Here is a 21899-nt window from a genome sequence, read left to right on the forward strand (position 1 = left end):
GGTGATTATAATGAATCAGACCATCTCATTCAGAATCAATCTTCTAAAGTCATTGGGGTTGATTTACTAAAACTGGAGAGTGCACAATCTGGTGCAGCTCTGCATAGAAACCAACCAGCCTCCAGGTTTTTTTGTCAAATCTTAACTGAACACGCTGACGTTAGAAGCTGATTGGCTACCATGCACAGCTGCACCAGATTTTCCACTCTCCTGTTTTAGTAAATTAACCCCATTGTGAAACAAACAGCTATTTATATTCCTTTTTCAGGACAACATACGGTAAAAATCTGCTACTACGTTTGTTAAATATCTTGTAATGTACATTTTTCCAACAAATAGTGGAATTACTTTTTAAAAGTGTTATCAGAATCCCAGAAAGTTGAGGAGCAACACCTGTACAAGTCCTGTGAGCAGACTGCCATTGCCATTACACACCACCAATGATGCCTTTTGGGGCCATGTGACTTCATCAGAGTGGCCTTGGTGTCACCACAGCACCCTGCACTTACACACAGTGAGGCAGACAGCAGAGCTGCAATGTATCAGTACCGCTCTCTGCATCAATGAGGACTACCCAGCACCAAAAGAAGAGGCAAAGAGAACCCCAAAGGTCACATGACCGGCCTGCAGACAAAAGGTCATATAAAAAAGTACCTGAGGAGCCTCCAGGGGAGGGAGTCATTTGGGGTTCAGTGGAGGAGCCACGAGTTGGGCTTTAATATAAGGTTGTGAATTGACCTTGTTTAGAAGAACATATAATGGCCACCATGAATGCACATCCTTTATAACTGTTATGGTAACTTTGCTTTGAACACTGATCACTTGGTAAAGACATAAGGGTGTTGTTGCGATCTCCATTATTAGAAGATTCTAGAAATATACCGTGTGTGATTGGGATAAGCTTCCCTTGCTGCAATTCTTGACATCTGTCCATGGACTGTTGCAGATTGCAAACATAAAACTGGTCATTTCTTTGAGTATTTAGGAAGGAAACTGTTTCCTAACTTCCTGTGGGTTTTCTCACTTTTAGAAAGTTATCTCCAAGTGCATGCTATAAAATCAAATTTGACACCCTAAGCTAAAATGCTCTGTTATGTTTTGATCATTATAAAGAAAATAATTGGTAAACAAGTGTTACCAAAGCTGTGAGTCTGAATAATATTAGATATAACTGAGCTGTAAATTATAAGGTTAATAGAATTCACCAAGAGAGGTTCAATGACCACTTTCCACATCTGAACTGGTTTTTATGATAGAGAAAAGGAGCAGAGTGGGACTTTAAATGAGGCATGCAGTCAATATGAATAATTCATTATTGGCGTTTTTATGTGTCCAGATTTGAATAATAATACATAGTACTGACTATTATCGCAATATTTAATCTATATACATACATAAAAAGCATGAATGACACATTTCCATAGGGAAGGATTGTGGGTATAATACCTCTTAACTTCCCATTAGTTCTAGGAATAAATACCAAAATATACACAAAATTAATATATTAATTATACAGGGTGCATGATTCTAATAGGAGATAATAAAAACACATGATCAGTTTAAACATGATAGGTACAAAATCTCAACGCGTTTCATGGAATTTTATCCACTCTTCAGCATGTGTACATCTGTAATAAAATATAAAATATAAAAATCCTTAGATAGTTGCCTTTTGAAAAAAAAGGCCAAAAGGTTGGAAAGAATCCCCACTGGATATGATGTACTCACAGAATCGCTGTGTATAGAAAGTGCAACACAAATGGCTGGAAACCCCCTTTGAAAGGGGCATCTTTTCCGGGAGCTGTGGTTGTGAGAACCGTATGCATGGCCCCTACAAGACGACTTCCGAGGACGCAGAATTCCCAGCCGGACAGTCTCCAGGGTGTGACCATGAATGTGTCCTATGATTGTCTTGAGGGACTGCCAAATAATAAATAAATACGTGTATTAACATGTATAGCAAAACCCTATTGGTTAAGGTACAGGAAAAATAAAAGTAACCAAGGTGGCGTAAGTGAATACCAAGCCAGAATGATTGGAGAATGGGAAAAAAGAATACCAATAAATGCAAAAAAAAAAAACACCCACTTAAAACTATGTGGATGGGAACTCATTTAGAACCTAATCCTTGTGCAATGTTGGGCTGGAACTAGTGAAATACCTGATGCTGGAACCTAGGGAAACGTGATGAGTAGTGGTCTGGAAAAGCCTGCAGGACAGATCTGCCACCTCAGATGGAGCCCATAAGGGTGCACATGGCTCACACCCCCAAACGCCACCCTGAGTGTGTTTATGAAGGGGGAGGCGCCGATGTCCGAGCGGCTACGCTGCCCGGCGTTTGGCGCCAAACCCCCTCACAAGTTCAATAGATGAAAAGCACTGTTGGCGCGGCAACGCTCTCTGAGCGACGCAGCACGTCGAGCACAATGAGCATGAGGTCGACGCACAAAGCAGAGGCATCCCCCTAGCCCAAAAGGGGAGAGGGAAGGGGGAGACCCTGCAGAGTGCATCGCAGCTCCCGGAAAAATTTGAGTCAAAGGCTCACTGATCCAGACAATGCGGCATTAACAACACAGCACGTGAGAAGACTGTAAATCTAGATATAATATCGAGAGTGACCGTCCTGATAGGTGTCTAATCCCTTACAAACAACAAGCCAAGGATTCATATAAGTATACTTGAGCCAGCTACAATTAAATGTACTGGCCTTTTATTAAATCTAATTGTAATATGTGGACTGCGTGCCTCCATCCCTAATTTAATTTTATGATAATTTTTTTCAAAAAGCTTTCATTTTTTCTCTGTTAAAATGAACCTTCATACATACTGTGTAAATATATTAAATAAAAGAGCATTAATCTCCACATCCTAAAAGGTTTCTTCATAGTGTAGTATCCTCTAGTGCTACTACTGTGAGTGTAGGAAAATTTACATTCTGATTCACGTTTAAAACCTTAACCACTTCAGCCCCGGAAGGATTTACCCCCTTCCTGACCAGAGCACTTTTTACAATTTGGCACTGCATTGCTTTAACTGCTAATTGCACGGTCATGCAATGCTGTACCCAAACGAAATTTGCGTCCTTTTCTTCCCACAAATAGAGCTTTCTTTTGATGGTATTTGATCACCTCTGCCGTTTTTATTTTTTGCGCTATACATGGAAAAAGACCGAAAATTTTGAAAAAAATTGATATTTTCTACTTTTTGTTCTAAAAAAAATCCAATAAACTCAATTTTAGTCATACATTTAGGCCAAAATGTATTCGGCCACATGTCTTTGGTAAAAAAAAATGTCAATAAGTGTATATTTATTGGTTTGCGCAAAAGTTATAGCGCCTACAAACTAGGGTACATTTTCTGGAATTTACACAGCCTTTAATTTATGACTGCCTATGTCGTTTCTTGAGGTGCTAAAATGGCAGGGCAGTACAAAACCCCCACAAATGACCCCATTTTGGAAAGTAGACACCCCAAGGAAATTGCTGAGAGGCATGTTGAGCCCATTGAATATTAATTTTTTTTGTCCCAAGTGAATGAATAATGACAAAAAAAAAAAAAAAATTACAAAAAGTTGTCACTAAATGATATATTGCTCACACAGGCCATGGGCATATGTGGAATTGCACCCCAAAATACATTTAGCTGCTTCTCCTGAGTATGGGGAGACTTTTTGGGAGCCTAGCCGCGTACGGGGCCCCGAAAACCAATCACTGCCTTCAGGATTTCTAAGGGCGTACATTTTAGATTTTACTCCTCACTACCTATCACAGTTTTGAATGCCATAAAATGCCCAGATGGCATAAACCCCCCCCAAATGACCCCATTTTGGAAAGTAGACACCCCAAGCTATTTGCTTTGAGGCATGTTGAGTCCATGGAATGTTTTATATTTTGACACAAGTTGCGGGAAAGTGACAAATTTTTTTTTTTTTTTTGCACAAAGTTGTCACTTAATGATATATTGCTCACACAGGCCATGGGCATATGTGGAATTGCACCCCAAGATACATTTAGCTGCTTCTCCTGAGTATGGGGATACCACATGTGTGGGACTTTTTAGGAGCCTAGCCGCGTACGGGGCCCCGAAAACCAATCACCGCCTTCAGGATTTCTAAGGGCGTGAATTTTTGATTTCACTCTTCACTGCCTATCACAGTTTCGGAGGCCATGGAATGCCCAGGTGGCACAAACCCCCCCCAAATGACCCCATTTTGGAAAGTAGACACCCCAAGCTATTTGCTGAGAGGCATGGTGAGTATTTTGCAGCTCTCATTTGTTTTTGAAAATAAAGAAAGACAAGAAAAAAAATTTTTTTTTTCTTTTTTCAATTTTCAAAACTTTGTGACAAAAAGTGAGGTCTGCAAAATACTCACTATACCTCTCAGCAAATAGCTTGGGATGTCTACTTTCCAAAATGGGGTCATTTGGGGGGGGGGGGGTTTGCAACCTGGGCATTCCATGACCTCCGAAACTGTGATAGGCAGTGAAGAGTGAAATAAAAAATTTACGCCCTTAGAAAGCCTGAAGGCGGTGCTTGGTTTTCGGGGTCCCGTGCGCGGCTAGGCTCCCAAAAAGTTCCACACATGTGGTATCCCCGTACTCAGGAGAAGCAACAGAATGTATTTTGGGGTGTAATTTTACATATTCCCATGGCATGTTTGAGCAATATATCATTTAGTGACAACTTTGTGCAAAAAAAAAAAAAAAAATTGTCTCTTTCCCGCAACTTGTGTCACAATATAAAATATTCCATGGACTCGACATGCCTCTCAGCAAATAGCTTGGGGTGTCTACTTTCCAAAATGGGGTCATTTGGGGGGTTTTGAACTGTCCTGGCATTTTATGCACAACATTTAGAAGCTTATGTCACACATAACCCACTCTTCTAACCACTTGAATACAAAGCCCTTTCTGACACTTTTTGATTACATGAAAAAAATATTTTTTTTTGCAAGAAAATTACTTTGAACCCCCACACATTATATATTTTTTTAAAGCAAATGCCCTACAGATTAAAATGGTGGGTGTTTCATTTTTTTTTTTCACACAGTATTTGCGCAGCGATTTTTCAAACGCATTTTTTGGGGAAAAAACACACTTTTTTAAATTTTAATGCACTAAAACACACTATATTGCCCAAATGTTTGATGAAATAAAAAAGATGATCTTAGGCCGAGTACATGGATACCAAACATGACATGCTTTAAAATTGCGCACAAACGTGCAGTGGCGACAAACTAAATACATTTTTAAAAGCCTTTAAAAGCCTTTACAGGTTACCACTTTAGATTTACAGAGGAGGTCTACTGCTAAAATTACTGCCCTCGATCTGACCTTCGCGGTGATACCTCACATGCATGGTGCAATTGCTGTTTACATTTGACGCCAGACCGACGCTTGCGTTCGCCTTAGCGCGAGAGCAGGGGGGACAGGGGTGCTTTTTTTTTTTTTTTTTTTCTTTATTATTTTTTTGCTTTTTTATCTTATTTTTAAACTGTTCCTTTCATATTTTTTTTTTTTAAAATCATTTTTATTGTTATCCCCTATCATAGCAATAGGTGGTGACAGGTACTCTTTTTAAAAAAAATTGGGGTCTATTAGACCCTAGATTTCTCCTCTGCCCTCAAAGCATCTGACCACACCAAGATCGGTGTGATAAAATGCTTTCCCAATTTCCCAATGGCGCTGTTTACATCCGGCAAAATCTAAGTCATAAAATGCTCGTAGCTTCCGGTTTCTTAGGCCATAGAGATGTTTGGAGCCACTCTGGTCTCTGATCAGCTCTATGGTCAGCTGGCTGAATCACTGGCTGCATTCTCAGGTTCCCTGTTGAGACAGGAGAGCCAGAGAAAAACACGGAAGACGGTGGGGGGGGGGGCATTCCCTCCCACTGCTTGTAAAAGCAGTCTAGAGGCTAATTAGCAGCTAGGATTGCTTTTACATGAAAGCCGACCGCTGGCTGAAAAGAATGATACCAAGATGATACCTAAACCTGCAGGCATCATTCTGGTATAACCACTCAAAGTCGTGAATGGCGTACCTGAAGACAAAAAAATGGTTAACAATAAAGCACAGTAAACGGTAAAGTATAAAAAATTGCAGACCTGCAAAACAAACATGATAAAACATAATAACAATAAAACATTGCAGAATAGAATACAGTAAAAAAGAGCAGAACAATAGAGAGAGAATAGAGAGAGAGAGAGAGAGAACAATAAAACGACAACTATTTTTTTTTATTTTAGATTTTTGTATGTGTTTTTTTTTTGTTTTTTTTTTTTTACACTTTTTTTTGTAACTAACTTTTATAACTGTAACCGGTTCCAGGTTCGGGTCTCTCAAAATGTGATGGCATCTTGGGAGACCCTGTGAAAGTGTGTCTAGTCTGTGCAGTGCTGTACCCTACGCTAATACTCAACTAGTGAATGGTAGCATTCAAAACATTCACCAATGCTAAGACCAGGATTGTCAGGAGAGGAGGGACAATAATAGCGGGTGTCACGCCTATATCCGCGCTTGCTGCAGACACAACATCTTTTTTGGGGGGGTTCGTTGGGTAGGGGTACTCGGGAGGACATAAAGAAAATGCCTCTCATGCAGCCGACTGCATTTGGTTGGGGATGTGAATGGGGGAAGTACGGGCGCTGCAGAAGTGGTGGGTTCCCAATTAGGATTGGCGAATGCAGCAGGAAGGGCATTATGGGCACGACGGGCCTGTGTTTGTCTTTTTGGCGGCAGCGGGACACTACTTGTGCTTGCCACCTCACCAGCTTCAACTGCATTTATGGGACTCGCCACGTCACCAAGTGTTACTGCAGTGCTGGTTTGACTATGACCAGGGTGTACTAGGCCGCTGGTGCTTGCCAGTTCACCAAAACGCTACCAAAAAAACTGTTAGCGATCGCAGGGATCAGGCCTGACTCTGCGAACGCTGCAGTTATGCGTTTAGTGTTTTGTAAGTGACAGTGATTGATCGATACTGCACTTGGGTGGGCTGGGCCGGGCTGGGCGGAGGGGCAAAACGCAGGTGCTAGCAGGTATCTGGGCTGATCCCACTAACACTGCGTTTTTGGGAACCCTAAACTGCTGGGGACGCTAGTATAGATCTGATTGGATCAGGTATTGATCTGATCAGATACTATACCACTAAAGAAGGTGTACGGTGCGTGCGTGGGTGTTAGCGCGACTGGCGCTAACCTGACGCTGCCTGGGGCTGGTGCTTGCCAGTTCACCAAAACGCTACCAAAAAAACTGTTAGCGATCGCAGGGATCAGGCCTGACTCTGCGAACGCTGCAGTTATGCGTTTAGCGTTTTGTAAGTGACAGTGATCAATCGATACTGCACTTGGGTGGGCTGGGCTGGGCCGGCGGAGGGGCAAAACGCAGGTGCTAGCGGGTATCTGGGCTGATCCCGCTAACACTGCGTTTTTGGGAACCCTAAACTGCTGGGGACGCTAGTATAGATATGATCGGATCAGATATTGATGCGTTCAGATACTATACCACTAAGGGAGGCGTATGCTGCGTGCGTGGGTGTTAGCGGTACTGGCGCTAATCTGACGCTGCCTGGGGCGACGCATATCACCGCCGGGCGATCAGGGGGCTAAACCTTTATTCGGTAATAAACGGCGGGTGCCCTGACACTCTGAAAAATAAACCAACTAACCAGCGTCACCCGTAACGGTTATACGGTGATCAGTGGTGAAAGGGTTAACTAGGGGGCAATCAAGGGGTTAAAACATTTATTAGATAGTATATGGGGGTCCCTGTCGCTATAAAATGCTGACGGCGAACCTAAATATTTATGTTCCTAACTAGCGTCACCAGCGACACTAATACAGTGATCAGAAAAATGATCGCTTAGCGACACTGGTGACAGGGGGTGATCAAGGGGTTAAAACTTTATTAGGGGGGATTAGGGGGGTGCCCTAGACCTAAAGGGGGGTAACACTCACTGTCCTACCACAGTAACTGTCACTAACTGACACCCTGCAGTAATCAGAAAAAAAAAAAAAAAACTGCTTGGTGTCAGTGTTACAGGGAGGGGGGAGGGGTGATGGGGGGGGATCGGGGGGCGATCAGGGGGGGGGATCGGGGGTGTTTTGTGTGCCTGGCATGTTCTACTGTGTGTGTGTGTGTATGTTGATGCACTTACATGTCTTCTCTCCTCGGCGCTAGAACGGAAACTGCCGAGCCGAGGAGAGATGACATCACATCCTCTGCCTGTGTGTACTATACACAGGCAGGGGATGTTCCTCATTGGCTGGAGCGATCGCGAGGGGGGGGGCCACGATCGGATGGTCTCCCCCTCGTCTCTCATCGCTCCTAGCCAAATGCCGACCGCCGCTGGCACCGGGGGGGGGGGGTCCGATCGGACCCGACGCCCGCGGGAAGGCAATCACGTATGGGTACGTGATTTTGCCTGCCCGTGCCATTCTGCTCACGTATATATGCGTGAGGCGGTCGGCAAGTGGTTAAAGTCTTAATCTGGGTCAGGGTTATTAGAGTTCAGGACTGGTTGACTCATACAGACAGCTCTCTGGTGCCTCCCCCTGGATTTGGGATGTTGGAGAATGTTCGGGAAGCTAGAGGGAGGAGGCTAGGGGGGTTGTCCTGCATATTAAAGGGGGTTTGGCCAATCCCCAGACAGTAGGCCTCTCTTGGGGCTAAGCCATCCCTTAAATATGGATAAGTCCTGCCAGCAGGGGAGATGGGTGGAAGATGGAGATGGAGTGCTGAGGGAACTGTCAATAGCTCTCGAGGCGAAACTTCTAGTCTGGGTGTGGGGTGGGGGTGCTCTGCATCAGGCCGGGGCTCAGGTGCTGGCCTGGGAAGATCCTGCCAACAGGAACGATTGGAAGGAGTCTTCCCTAAGAGGCAGTGGGAGCAAGGAGGACAGTGTGAGTACTACAGCACAGTGTAGGAACTTACAAGAGGAGAGACTGCCACATATAGCAGGTCTCTCTGGAAGATAGCTGTGTGCTTAGATCTTCCCCAACATTTCCCTGGGAGGTCTTCAGAGAGTCAGTCGGGTAGACTGGTGGAGAAGCAGCCAGATGGACTGTTGGAAAAACAGCCAGGTGAGCTAGCATTTCCTGCAGTAGTAGAGCTGGGACCCGTGTCTACAAGGGAGTTGGAGGTACTCCAGGATGCAGTTCACATTGCGCTACTTTTTAGGGACTGAGAGTTCCTAGCCTGCCAGAGATTACTAAAGAGGAATAAATCAGAGCTGTACAGACCAAGGAGTAGGAATCAGTTGGTGTTGTACAGATTGAAGGAGAAGAATCTATTGGGGCTGTATATAGGGAGGACGTTGTATGATTTTGATGCTATCAGGTTGGGCATCTCATAATTCCTATCCCCATCCAAGTTATTACCCCTTACTAAAAACACAAAATAAAGTTCAAGGACTGCTCACTGTGTTCGGATGAAAGCAGAATACTGAATATGTTGTGTGCCTGGCTGTGCAGCAGTGGGGAACCCTATCACTTGCAACCTCTACAGGGGTAGTACTATAACAGTAAGAGCAATAACAATGTTGAATAGACTCCCTAGAAACTAGTTCTGGCCGACTCAGAAGACTGTTTTAAAAATTAGCTTGGGCATTCCTGAATGCACAAAATATAACTGGATAATAACATTTTTTTTTTTTTTTTAACATTCAGTTTATTAAAGATTTTCCAAAACAAAATAAAGCAAAACTTTACATTGCCAGGTTATGCCATCTAACAATCATACATCTAGATTCGTTTTATATATCCACACAATTCACAAAAAATTAAGCTTACATACATATGTGTCTGCCAGAGTATCATCTTATCACTCCCACCCTGTCATACAGAAAAAGTAATGAAGAGTAATGAAGATTCCCTGGAAAAAGGGGGGGGGGGGAGAGGAAGAGGGGGAGATACGGAGTAAACCTACTACAAAGTTATATTTAGGTCACATTTAATCAATTGTTAGGTGTTTTGCCTTTACCCATTCATTCCATATTTTCCCAAATTTTTTGGGACAATTTCTTCTCATGTACGTCAGCTTGTAGAGCGGGAGAGCTGTGTTTATCAGTGATTGCCATAATTGTTTAGTAGGTGGTGAGGTCTGGTTCCACTGCAGTAAGATTGCTTTCCTAGCATAAAACGTGGTGTAAAAGAGGAACAACTTCCTGCCCCATGTCAAATCTAAAAAGTCGCTTATGCCCAGAAGGAGAGGGATCGGACTATATGGAACTGATAGTTTCCCAATGCTATTGATTTCAGCCAGTACTTCTGTCCAGAATTTCGACACTGCAGGGCAAGCCCAGGTTATATGGAAAAAATCAGCTTGTTGAGAGTTGCATCTAGGGCATACAGCTGTACGGTCAGTGTAAATTCTAGCCAGGCGAACCGGAGAATAATAGGCTCGGTGAAGGAATTTCAACTGAATAAATCTGTCTCTGGCCGATATTACCAGAGGCAGATACTGTTGGATACCCTCCTCCCAATCTTCGTCTGTCAGCTCCGGGATATCTCTCTGCCAGAGGGTAAACAGCCGGGAGATCACAGAGGTATCTAATGTAACAAACATGTTGTATAAGGTAGACATCGTTTTGGTCTGGTCGGGAGATCTGAGCATTCCCTCCACCGGTGACTTTTCTATCGTGATTGCAGAGGGGAATTGGGAGCGATAGGCATGCCGTAATTGGAGAAACCTGAAGAACATGTGATTCGGGAGGTCTCGTTCTTGCTTCAGTGCATTAAATGTAATCAACTGCCCCTGAGACACTATGTATCTTAATGTTGTAACTCCATACCTAGCCCACACAACAGGATCAGGGATGGTACGGAAATGCGGCAGGCGAGGATTCCCCCAAAGTGGGGTCTCAGGGGACCATATCCCAGGACCACCCATCTGTCTGCTCATCGAGTCCCACACCCTCAGAGTCGTGGTCATAGGAAGAGTAATCCGTGGGTTAGACTTGGGGCCTCTATAAATCAAGTTTCTGAGCTCCGCATATGAACCCAGCAACGCCGCCTCTAATGAAGAGGCAGGGTTAGCCGGCTCCTCCGACAGCCACCACTTGACCGTCACTAGGCCAGCCGCCCAGTAATATTTCACTAGGCACGGTAGTGCCAAGCCGCCAAGCGAGATGGGCATCTGTAGTTTACCCTTAGCTACCCTGGGAGCCCTCTCGTTCCAGACAAAGGATATTAAAATGCTGTCTAGCTTCTGGAAAAAACTGTTTGGTATAGGTACAGGAGTCTGACGGAAAAGGTAGGTGAACTTAGGAAGGATCGACATTTTAATTAGATTGACTCTTCCAACCGGTGTCAGGGGGAGTGATCTCCATCTGGCACAGTTCTGAGATATCCGCTGAACCACCGGATTGAGATTCAGAGGGATAAATTGCCTTAGGTCCCTATGTATCTCTACTCCTAGATAGCGGAATTGGGGAACCCTCTGCAGCTGTCCATCCATCTGTTGGCGTCCTGTCCCAGAATGTAGGGGAAATATCACAGACTTCCCCCAATTCACACGAATTCCCGAGAATCTCCCAAAGCTATCTATAAGTGACAGAGCCGCCTGCAGTGAGCACCCGTCATCTCTCAGGTATAACAGGGTGTCATCTGCATATAAGGATACTTTTTCATGCAGTGGACCTCTCACTATTCCTATAACTTGTGCTGAGGCATGTAGGAGCGCCACCATAGGCTCAATAGCTAGTGCGAAGAGACCCGGGGACAAGGGGCACCCCTGCCTCGTTCCCCTGCCCAAAACGAAGGGTGATGACAGGACTGTTCCGGTACGGACCCTAGCTCTCGGTTCCTTGTATATCAACCTAACCCAGGAAATGAAGGATGGACCAAAACCGAACTTTCGGAGGACCTCCCATAGATAGCCCCACTCTACGGAGTCGAAGGCCTTCTCCGCATCGAGAGAGGCCACCATTTCATCATCCCCCCCCTCACCTCCAGACGCCAGGATTGCATACAGCCTACGAAGATTAATATCGGTTCCCTTGCCAGGCATAAATCCCGATTGATCCTCATGGATCAGGGTAAGTATAACTTCGTTTAAGCGCTTGGCAAGAATTTTGGTGAGTACTTTGGCGTCGGAGTTGAGGAGGGAGATGGGTCGGTATGAAGAGCACAGCTGGGGGTCTTTCCCAGGCTTGGGTATTACCACTATGATGGCCTGAGAAATCGATGGTGGGAGGTCACCGGCCTGTAAGGTTTCGGTAATCATGTCATGCATTTTGATAGTTAATTCCTCTAGGTACTGTTTATAGAATTCAGGGGGGATCCCATCCTCCCCCGGAGTCCTTCCTGTCTGCATAGAGGTCAAAGCAACCCGAACCTCCGGTTCTGTAATCGGGGCATCTAGAATTTCCCTCGCATCTTCCGAAAGAGTTGGGAGCGTCACCCCCTCCAAAAATCTATGTAGTTCGTCTAGGGAATAGTCTACCCTGGAGGAGTACAAAGCCTCATAGAATTCTTTGAAACATCGATTGATGTTCACCGGGTCTGTCACCTTAGTCCCATCCTCCCTGCGTAGGCCTGCAATAGTAGAGATTGGGGACTGTTCCTTGGATATCCAGGCCAGCAATCTTCCTGGTTTATCACCTTATTTGAAGATCTTTTGCGTTTGAGTAAGCTGACGTTTATGAACATTGGCCACCCTAAGTAACATCACTTCCCGGTATGCCACCCTCATATCCTGGGCCGTGACAGGATTGGAGGTCATGGCGAACCTAGACTCTAATTCCTGCGCTTTTGCTTCCGCCTCCTCCAGTGTAATTTTATCATTTCTCCTTTCTCGTGCAATGGATGATAAATAACACCCTCGTATATATGCTTTGAACGTGTCCCAGACCATCGCCATCCCTGTGGTGTTGGCATTAGTCAACCAAAAGCCTCTTATCTCTTTGGCCACCTCTATCTCTATGGTTGGATGCTCAATCCAGAATCTAGAGAGTCGCCAAAGTCTGTCAGCCTGGGGAGTATAGGCTTGGATTGTGCACAGTAGGGGGGAGTGGTCCGAGATGCCTCGTGGAAGCATCTCAATTGTCATGATCTTGGGGAGTATTGTGCTGCTAGCATAGATCATGTCGATACGGGACAGGGTGTTGTATGAGGAAGAGTGGCAGGTGTACTCCCTTTTTGATGGATTCTTCCACCGCCATATGTCAACCAACCCGTATACTTCAGCCCATCTAGACAGTGGCGAGTCCCCAGCAGGGTCAGGAGATAGTTTATCTAAGCAGGGATTTGGAGGTATATTAAAGTCCCCCGCTATGATCACATTGTCAGTCTGAAATTGAGCAATCAGCGCAGTCAGCTTCTGCATTACAGAGATATTAGCTGGGGGAGGCAAATACACTCCTACCAACACCATTTCCACCATGTCTATGTTAGCGTGTATCAACACATACCTCCCCTCCGGGTCCGTGACCACATCTAACAGTTCAAAACTAAGTGCTTTGTGTACCAAAACACTAACTCCTCTAGCGTAGCCGGAGTAAGTGGCATGGTAGTGGTGGTTCACCCAAGGTCTTTTTAAACCCATCACTCTACCACCCACTAGATGCGTCTCTTGAAGGATGCATATCTGAGGGGAATATCTCTTAAGGTAATCAAAGACCAGGGAGCGTTTAACTTTGTGATTTAAACCCCTAACGTTCCAAGACAGAATTCTAATCGGGGCCATTATTGATTATAATGTAAAAGATTATCGGATGGACCCGGAGGGGAAATCACCCCCCATATCCCAGGGCTCAGCCATGACAACCATATGTCGAACGTTACCGACCCCCTGATCAGCAACCACTGAAAATACTCATAGCAGACATAGTAAAACAGTATCATGAGGCATAAGGCACAAAGGCAGGCAATAAAAGAAAAAGAAATCATATAAACCTGAAACATACCCAACTCCCCCCCGTCCCACCCCACACCTCCAAATGTAACTCATGGGGTGTTTGTATACCCAAACCAAACTTGTTAACCATTGTAGATAGGAGAAATCTCCTTTGGGGGGTGGTGCATAGTATAGAGTGCACCAAGGACTCAGAGCCCCATCCGGAGCTAGGGAGCCCCGCCCAGAACCGGTCATAAAGACCACCACCACCAAGGAGGCCTGCACAGAATTAACTGCCCAGGATCCCCCCTCGGTCTTGTTTCACCTAGAATAATCTAGGGGCACATTCTTAATAAACTATATACACATTACTTTCTCATTTACCCAAGGCTATGTGTAGGGCCATGGTCCAACCTCCCGTCCTCGCACCAAAATCATCCTTCCATTTCACTTAGATAATCTAAGGGCACACACTTTAGTTACAATTCCAGCTTTTCCCTCATTTACATGAAGAGAGAGAGGCGCCGACCACAGCCCAGGCTAAATACCCATGTCGCCTCACCGCTGCACCTGTAGCTAGCAGAGGGCGCAATCTAATTTAATAACAAATCATATCTAAGCGCCTATGGGGGGAGAAAGATCTCTCGTTTGCTATTAAATTTCACTCAGAAATATTAATCCCTTTACCGCTTCACTTAGAACAAGCTAAGGGCACATTCTTAGTTGCATTACTCCCTCTCGGCCAGAGTCTGCCATCGGTATTCTATTATACATATGTAATGCTCAGAGTTTCCCGTGGAGGGAGAGAGGGCCAGAAGTACTGTGTCAGCCAGACCTGAAGGAGAGTCCTCCCATTGTTGAATCCAAGCCTGAGTCCCCCAGGATAGTATAATAAAAGCCACTGTAGTTCCGGCTACAACAGTCAGGAGGAGTAAGCCAACCAATTCAAAGTACGTACCTCAGGTAAGGAAGGGCGAATAAGCCGCTAGTAGTAATTGTCATGGGTATTCAGAGGCTATCCACAGATCAAACTAAAGAGGAAACATATCCGGCTGACACATGTATACAATCTCTGGTATCTCCAGGATTAAGAACATAAACCCCCTCTCGCCCTCCCGCCTCACCAGTAACCAACGTATCCTCCGGAGTAGATCCCATAGGAAGTTAGTGTAGCAAACGGTCAGGAGGACAGGTTTGTAAAGGACCAGGCATTCTATTTGCAACTGGGGATTTCTAGATTAGTAAAAGAGGAAAGAAAAAATAAAAAAATGAATGAAAAAAAAGGGAACAAGAAAAAAAAAACCCCAGTAGGTAGCTTAGCGTTGCCTCGGAAGGAATTCCACCCATCTGGATGCCTCATCTGGGGAAACAAAAAACTTGGTTGTCTCGCCGTCAATCACTCTGAGGCACGCTGGAAACATCATGCTGTACTTGAGACCTCTGCTCCTAAGTTGGGCCTTGATCTGGTCAAACGATCTGCGCTGCCTTTGCGTTTCTGTGGAGAAGTCTGGGAATAACATGATCTTCACGTTTTCATGTCGTAGTTCTCCTATTTTCCTGGCCTCTCTGAGAACGAGGTCCAGGTCTCTAAAATTCAAAAGGCGAAAAATGAATGTTCGTGGCGGGGCGCCAGGCGGGCCTGGAACCGACGACATCCTATGAGCCCGTTCAACTGCAAAGTGCTGGGAGAATGGCGCCTGCGGGAGGAGCGTACGCAGCAAGTGTTCTGTAAATGTCTCGGGCTCTCTCCCTTCGGCCCCCTCCGGGAGACCGACCATGCGTAAATTGTTCCGCCTGTTCCTATTCTCTTGGTCTTCTGCCCGGGATTCAATCGCCTTCATTTTAAGCTGTAACGTGCGGAGGGAGGTAGAGTGTTCCCTGACCGTGTCTTCAGTCTCCCCCACTCTCCGCTCCGCCTCTGTTAATCTATCCCGGTGCTTGTCCATGTCACGCCGTATGAGGCCCATCTCAAGCTGCATCTGCTCGATCTTAGTGGTCAGTGTCGTTTGGCAGCCCGTAATGGCTTGCATGAGCGCCTGGAACTGATCAGCTCCCAATTGGGGCGACTCAGCCTGCTCCGTCTGGGACGCCATGTTAGTATAGGCCGTCCCGCACGCACCTCTGGCCGTTGGCGGGGTCCTAGGAGCCTGCTGCCTCTTTCTCTGGGAACCGGAGCTTCCCCTTCTCATACCCGACCGTGTTCTCTACCTCCCGGCAGTGTTAGGGCGAGGATTAATCCTCTATAAGCGGATGGAGTGTCGGTCAAGGACGGAGCTCCCTTCACACACGTCCTATCTGGTCGCCATCTTGGCCACGCCCCCCGGATAATAACATTAATAGGCAATCACAGAAGAAATTTTTGGTACAGAGAATATCTGATTGCCTTAAAGGGATCACAAAGGAACTTTTTTCTCCCTAGTAATCCTAAAATTCAATTAGCTTTTAACTTCATATGCTTTTTGCCTCGTACACACTGACATCTCACGCAATGTTACCCGGTGTTCCCAATCTTGCTTTTTGTCAATATTATCAGCTCTATACAAAAAATTTAAGGGTGCCACGTCAGGCTCTAGTAGGTCCTTATATGCTGACAACTGCTGTAAGTGCAAGCAGGGAAAGAGCTCGTCTCAGCTCCATAGAAGTCAATGAGGAAGGAAAATGAGGAAGGAAAAGAAGTCCCAGAAGCTGCACACCACACAAAACTCTCATGTAAAGAGTGGAAGCAGCCTCATCCTAGACTCCATGTAGACCACACCCCCAGCAAGTTTAACCCCATCCATGGGGCTTAGTCATATGAATGATTAAGCCCTGTGGGCACGGGGGGGAACATGTTGGGGGTGTGACCTGGACAGAGTATAGGCTGAGGCTGCTTCCACTCTTTACATGAGAGTTTTTTGTGGTGTGCAGCTCCTTGGACTTCTTTTCCGTCCTCATTGAATTTTATAAGCTTTGCCAGTTCTCCTCTTGGACTACAGGACATCATCATTTGTTATGGAGAAGAGCAGAATGTGTTCTGTTGTTCTAAGGTGACAATGCTGCTTCTCTATAGATACATTACCATGAGTGTGCATTATCACCCTAGGACAGGAAATGTGTTACTGGCAGAATTACTGTGCGAAAATAAAGGAAAAAAGCCTGAGAAAAAGAAACTTAATTCAGCCTCTGCAAGTACTATGTCAGATACCTTCGAGTAGAGCCTGAGGAGCAGAGGAAGGCCTCTCGTACAGTCCCGGTTCAAGGACTACTGAGGTTGCAACAGCGGCCGCGAGAGCACTGTGAGGTATGAGTGCCAGCGATGTTCTACATTAGCAGGTTGGTAGGAGAAGCAGATGGCAGCATTAGTAGAAGGTGCTGGTTTGCTGCGGATGCAGGCACGTTGTGGATGCAGGTGTTCTGCAGATGCAGGTATGTAGAGACTGTAGTAAGTTGAAGAGACTGGTGCAGAGTCAGACAAGCCAGGTTATACATGGAAGATCAGATACATCAGGGACATCAAGCAAAGAATGGTCATAGTTCAGGCAGAGGTTTGGCAACAGAGAATCAAGTAGATGCAGATGAGTCAAGGTCAAGGCAAGCCGGGGTCAGGAATGGAGAGAATCAGAATGGTCAGGAAGCCGGGTCAAATAAGATTAAGGACAGGCACAGGATACAGGGGAAAGCTGCAGATCAGACAGCAAAGCCCTAGTGCAGCTGCCATCCTTATACAGTAGCTCACAAAAGTGAGTACACCCCTCACATTTTTTGTAAATATTTCATTATATCTTTTCATGTGACAACGCTGAAGAAATTACACTTTGTTACAATGTAAAGTAATGAGTGTACAGCTTGTATAACAGTGTAAATTTGCTGTCCCCTCAAAATAATTCAACTAGCAGCCATTAATGTCTAAACAGCTGGCAACAAAAGTGAGTACACCCCTAAGTGAAAATGTCCAAATCGGGCCCAAAGTGTCAATATTTTATGTGGCCACCATTCACTAGTGCTTCACAGGTTGCCACTGGAGTCCTCTTCCACTCCTCCGTGACGACATCACGGAGCTGGTGGATGTTAGAGACCTTGCGCTTCTCCACCTTCCGTTTGAGGATGCCCCACAGATGCTTAATAGGGTTTAGGTCTGGAGACATGCTTGGCCAGTCCATCACCTTTACCCTCAGCTTCTTTAGCAAGGCAGTGGGCATCTTGGAGGTGTGTTTGGGGTCGTTATCATATTAAAATACTGCCCTACGGCCCAGTCTCCGAAGGGAGGAATGATGCTCTGCTTCAGTATATATTCAGTCACAGTACATGTTGGCATTCATGGTTCCCTCAATGAACTGTAGCTCCCCAGTGCTGGCAGCACTCATGCAGCCCCAGACCATGACACTCCCACCATCATGCTTGACTGTAGGCAAGACACACTTGTCTTTGTACTCCTCAGCTGGTTGCTCCCACACACGCTTGACGCCATCTGAACCAAATACGTTTATCTTGGTCTCATCAGACCACAGGACATTGTTCCAGTAATCCATGTCCTTAGTCTGCTTGTCTTCAGCAAACTGTTTGCGGGCTTTTTTGTGCATCATCTTTAGAAGAGGCTTCCTTCTGGGATGACGACCATGCAGACCAATTTGATGCAGTGTGCAGCGTATGGTCTGAGCACTGACAGGCTGACCCCCCACCCCGTCAACCTCTGCAGCAATGCTGGCAGCACTCATATGTCTATTTACCAAAGACAACCTCTGGATATGACACTGAGCACGTGCACCCAACTTCTTTGGTCGACCATGGCGAGGTCTGATCTCAGTGGAACCTGTCTTGTAAAACCGCTGTATGGTCTTGGCCACCGTGCTGCAGCTCAGTTTTAGGGTCTTGGCAATCTTCTTAAAACCTACAGTAGGCCATCTTTATGTAGAGCAACAATTCTTTTTTTCAGATCCTCAGAGAGCTGTTTGCCATGAGGTGCCATTTTGAACTTCTAGTGACCAGTATGAGAGAGAGTTAGAGCGATAACACCAAATTTAACACACCTGCTCTCTATTCACACCTATGACCCTGTAACAGTAATGAGTCACATGGCACCGGGGAGAGAAAATGGCTAATTGGGCCCAATTTGGACATTTTCACTTAGGGGTGTACTCACTTTGGTTTCCAGTGGTTTAGACATTAATGGCTATGTGTTGAGTTATTTTGAGAGCACAGCAAATTTACACTGTTATACAAGCTGTACATTCACTACTTTACATTGTAGCAAAGTGTCATTTCTTTAGTGTTGTAACATGAAAAGATAGAATAAAATATTTACAAAAATATGAGGGGTGTACTCACTTTTGTGAGATACTGTATTTGTAATTTGGGCGCCAATATTAATGGAGCGCGCGCACGTGCATATTCAAACGCTTGTGACTGCCAGGAAGGGTATTTTTAGGATTGTACCCATGCATGCGTAATTTCCTCTGCCCTTGAACAACCACTGTGCTATTGCCAGCATGTCCCTGACAGACTAACTGCAATATATTAACTAATTGATTCTCTGGTTAAGATACACTTTAACCACTTGCCGACCAGCCGCTGCAGTTTCACTGCGACAGAATGGCACGGCTGGGCGAAACGACGTTATGTAACGTGGCTTTGCCCTGTGGCCACTAGGGGTGCACGTGCACCCGCTGCTTGCCCCTGGAGCCAATGTGAGTGCGCGCTCCCGCAATCGCTCATGACACGTCTGTAAACACACACAGATCCCGGTTCTCCGAGGGGTGAAGAGACTGATCGTGTGTTCATACAAAGTATGAACAGCGATCTGTCATCTCCCCTACACAGTCCTATCCCCCCTTCAGTTAGAACACAGAGAGGGAACACAGTTAACCCCTTGATCGCCTCCTAGTGTTAACCCATTCCCTGCCAGTGCCATTTTTACAGTAATCTGTGCATTTTTATAGCACTGATTGTTGTATAAATGCCAATGGTCCCAAAAATGTGTCAAAAGTGTACGATGTGCCTGCCATAATGTTGCAGCCCCGATTAAAATCGTAGATCGCTGCCATTGCTAGCAAAAAAAAAAAATAATGATAAAAATGCTATAAATCTATCCCCTATTTGTAGACGCTATAACTTCTGCGCAAACCAATCAATATACGCTTATTGCAATTTTTATTACCAAAAATATGTAGAAGAATACATATCAGCCTAATTGAGAAAAAATTTCCTTTTTTTAAAAAATAAAATGGGGATAAAAAAAGTAAAAAAATACAAAATATTGTGTTTTTTTTCAAAATTATCGCTCTTTTTTTGTTTATAGCGCAAAAAAACAAAATGCAGAGATGATCAAATATCACCAAAAGAAAGCTCTATTTGTGGGAAAAAAAGGTTGTCACTTTTGTTTGGGTGCAGCATCGCACGACCACGCAATGGTCAGTTAAAGCGACGCAGTGCTGTATCGCAAAAAATGGCCTGATCATTCAACAGCCAAATCTTCCGAGGCTAAAACGGTTAATAAATTTTGTTTATGTATTTGTTTTTTGTAAAACAAGCTTATAATACATTTCTTATTTCTGTAGGAGACAACAGTCTACTTTTCCATTCAAATATAATGGAGAACATCTCAATTTCCAACTTGACCTCTATCTTCGAAGCCAGTGATGGTTCACAAGGACATTGTCTCAACTTCACTAAAGAAGATAACCACATTGCTCGAAACATTAACATTTCCTCAGCGGTCATCTGTTCCTTGGAATTCCTTGTAGGAACAACAACCAGTGGATATGTTATCTGGATGAAAGTCTACAGACTGGAGAAGACATTCCGCTCAGTGTTGTCCCATAGTTTGTTCATCTCTGGATTCATTTGGTCAATATTTCTGCTACTAAACATTGTCTACTTTGCCTGCAACATTAATTGGATTTTTGGTTCTTTCATGTGCCAACTACACAACTTTATGTTCCATCTCAACATGTTCATTAATGCTTTTACTCTGACCTTATATAGTGTTGACTATTGCTTCGTTGTGATGTGGCCCTTAAAATACAATGTCTACAGAAGACCTCATCTGGCCTCAGTAGAAGTCATAGTTTGCTGGATTATTGCTGTCTGTGTCAGTGTTCCCTATTTTTTCTTCAAAATTACCTATGAATGTTATAGTACAATCAAATGTTTTAACAGATTTGATGATACTGAAATAACCAACATCTGGAAACACATAAATAAGGTCATATCAATAATAACATTCATTCTTGGGTACTGCATTCCTATCCTAATCATATTGTTGTGTTTCGTTATTACGGCCAAGGTTTATCATCAGAAGAAGACATCAAAATATACCCCAGCCTTAAAGATGATCTTTACCTTTCAGACATTGTTTGGTGTTTGTTGGTTGCCATATCACATGTTATCCTTAATAAAACTTTCCTTATCTACTTCCGGAGAAAAAAACTTGGTTGGAGTTGTGGAAATGGTTCACCCGATCACAATAAGCCTGGCTTCTTTGGGTGGTTCAGTCAATCCTATTCTTTATGCATTCATATCTCCAGATTTCAAAAAGCAATTACCAAAATACCGGAAATAACCAGATGGACAATTTATTTTGAAGTTTAGCTTTAAAAAACTTAATGAATTGTAAACTTGTTTTTTGTGAAGTAAAGGTTAGTGTAATTTATGTTTTTTTTGTCTCATTTAATTTTATTTAATTATCTTAATCATTATAGTTTAAAGCAGTATTAAACCCAAAAGCAAACATTTATTGTATTGCAGCTTATCAACTCTAATGCCCCGTACACACGGTCGGATTTTCCGACGAAAAACACGTGATAGGACCTTGTTGTCGGAAATTCCGACCGTGTGTGGGCTCCATCACACATTTTCCATCGGATTTTCCGACACACAAAGCTTGAGAGCAGGCTATAAAATTTTCCGACAACAAAATCCGTTGTCGGAATTTCCTTTCGTGTGTACACAAATCCGACGCACAAAGTGCCACGCATGCTCAGAATAAATAAAGAGATGAAAGCTATTGGCTACTGCCCCGTTTATAGTCCCGACGTACGTGTTTTACGTCAGCGCATTCAGAATGATCGGATTTTCCGACAACTTTGTGTG

At 44.5% G+C, this 21899-nt stretch overlaps 1 protein-coding gene across 2 annotated transcripts in view; it reads left to right on the plus strand.

The window, feature by feature from the left end:
- LOC141110511 (chemerin-like receptor 1) overlaps nucleotides 1-21448 on the plus strand; it is a 29496-nt gene extending 8048 nt beyond the window's left edge. For both annotated transcript variants that reach the window (XM_073601892.1, XM_073601893.1), the window contains exon 3: nucleotides 20366-21448. In XM_073601892.1, the coding sequence (XP_073457993.1) occupies nucleotides 20398-21369 (972 nt within the window). In that variant the 5' untranslated portion in view covers nucleotides 20366-20397 and the 3' untranslated portion in view covers nucleotides 21370-21448. The remainder of the gene's footprint in view (nucleotides 1-20365) is intronic.
- Nucleotides 21449-21899: the final 451 nt, after the last annotated feature.

This window comes from Aquarana catesbeiana, linkage group LG10 (assembly GCF_042186555.1).
Source record: "Aquarana catesbeiana isolate 2022-GZ linkage group LG10, ASM4218655v1, whole genome shotgun sequence".
NCBI classification, from domain to species: domain Eukaryota; kingdom Metazoa; phylum Chordata; class Amphibia; order Anura; family Ranidae; genus Aquarana; species Aquarana catesbeiana.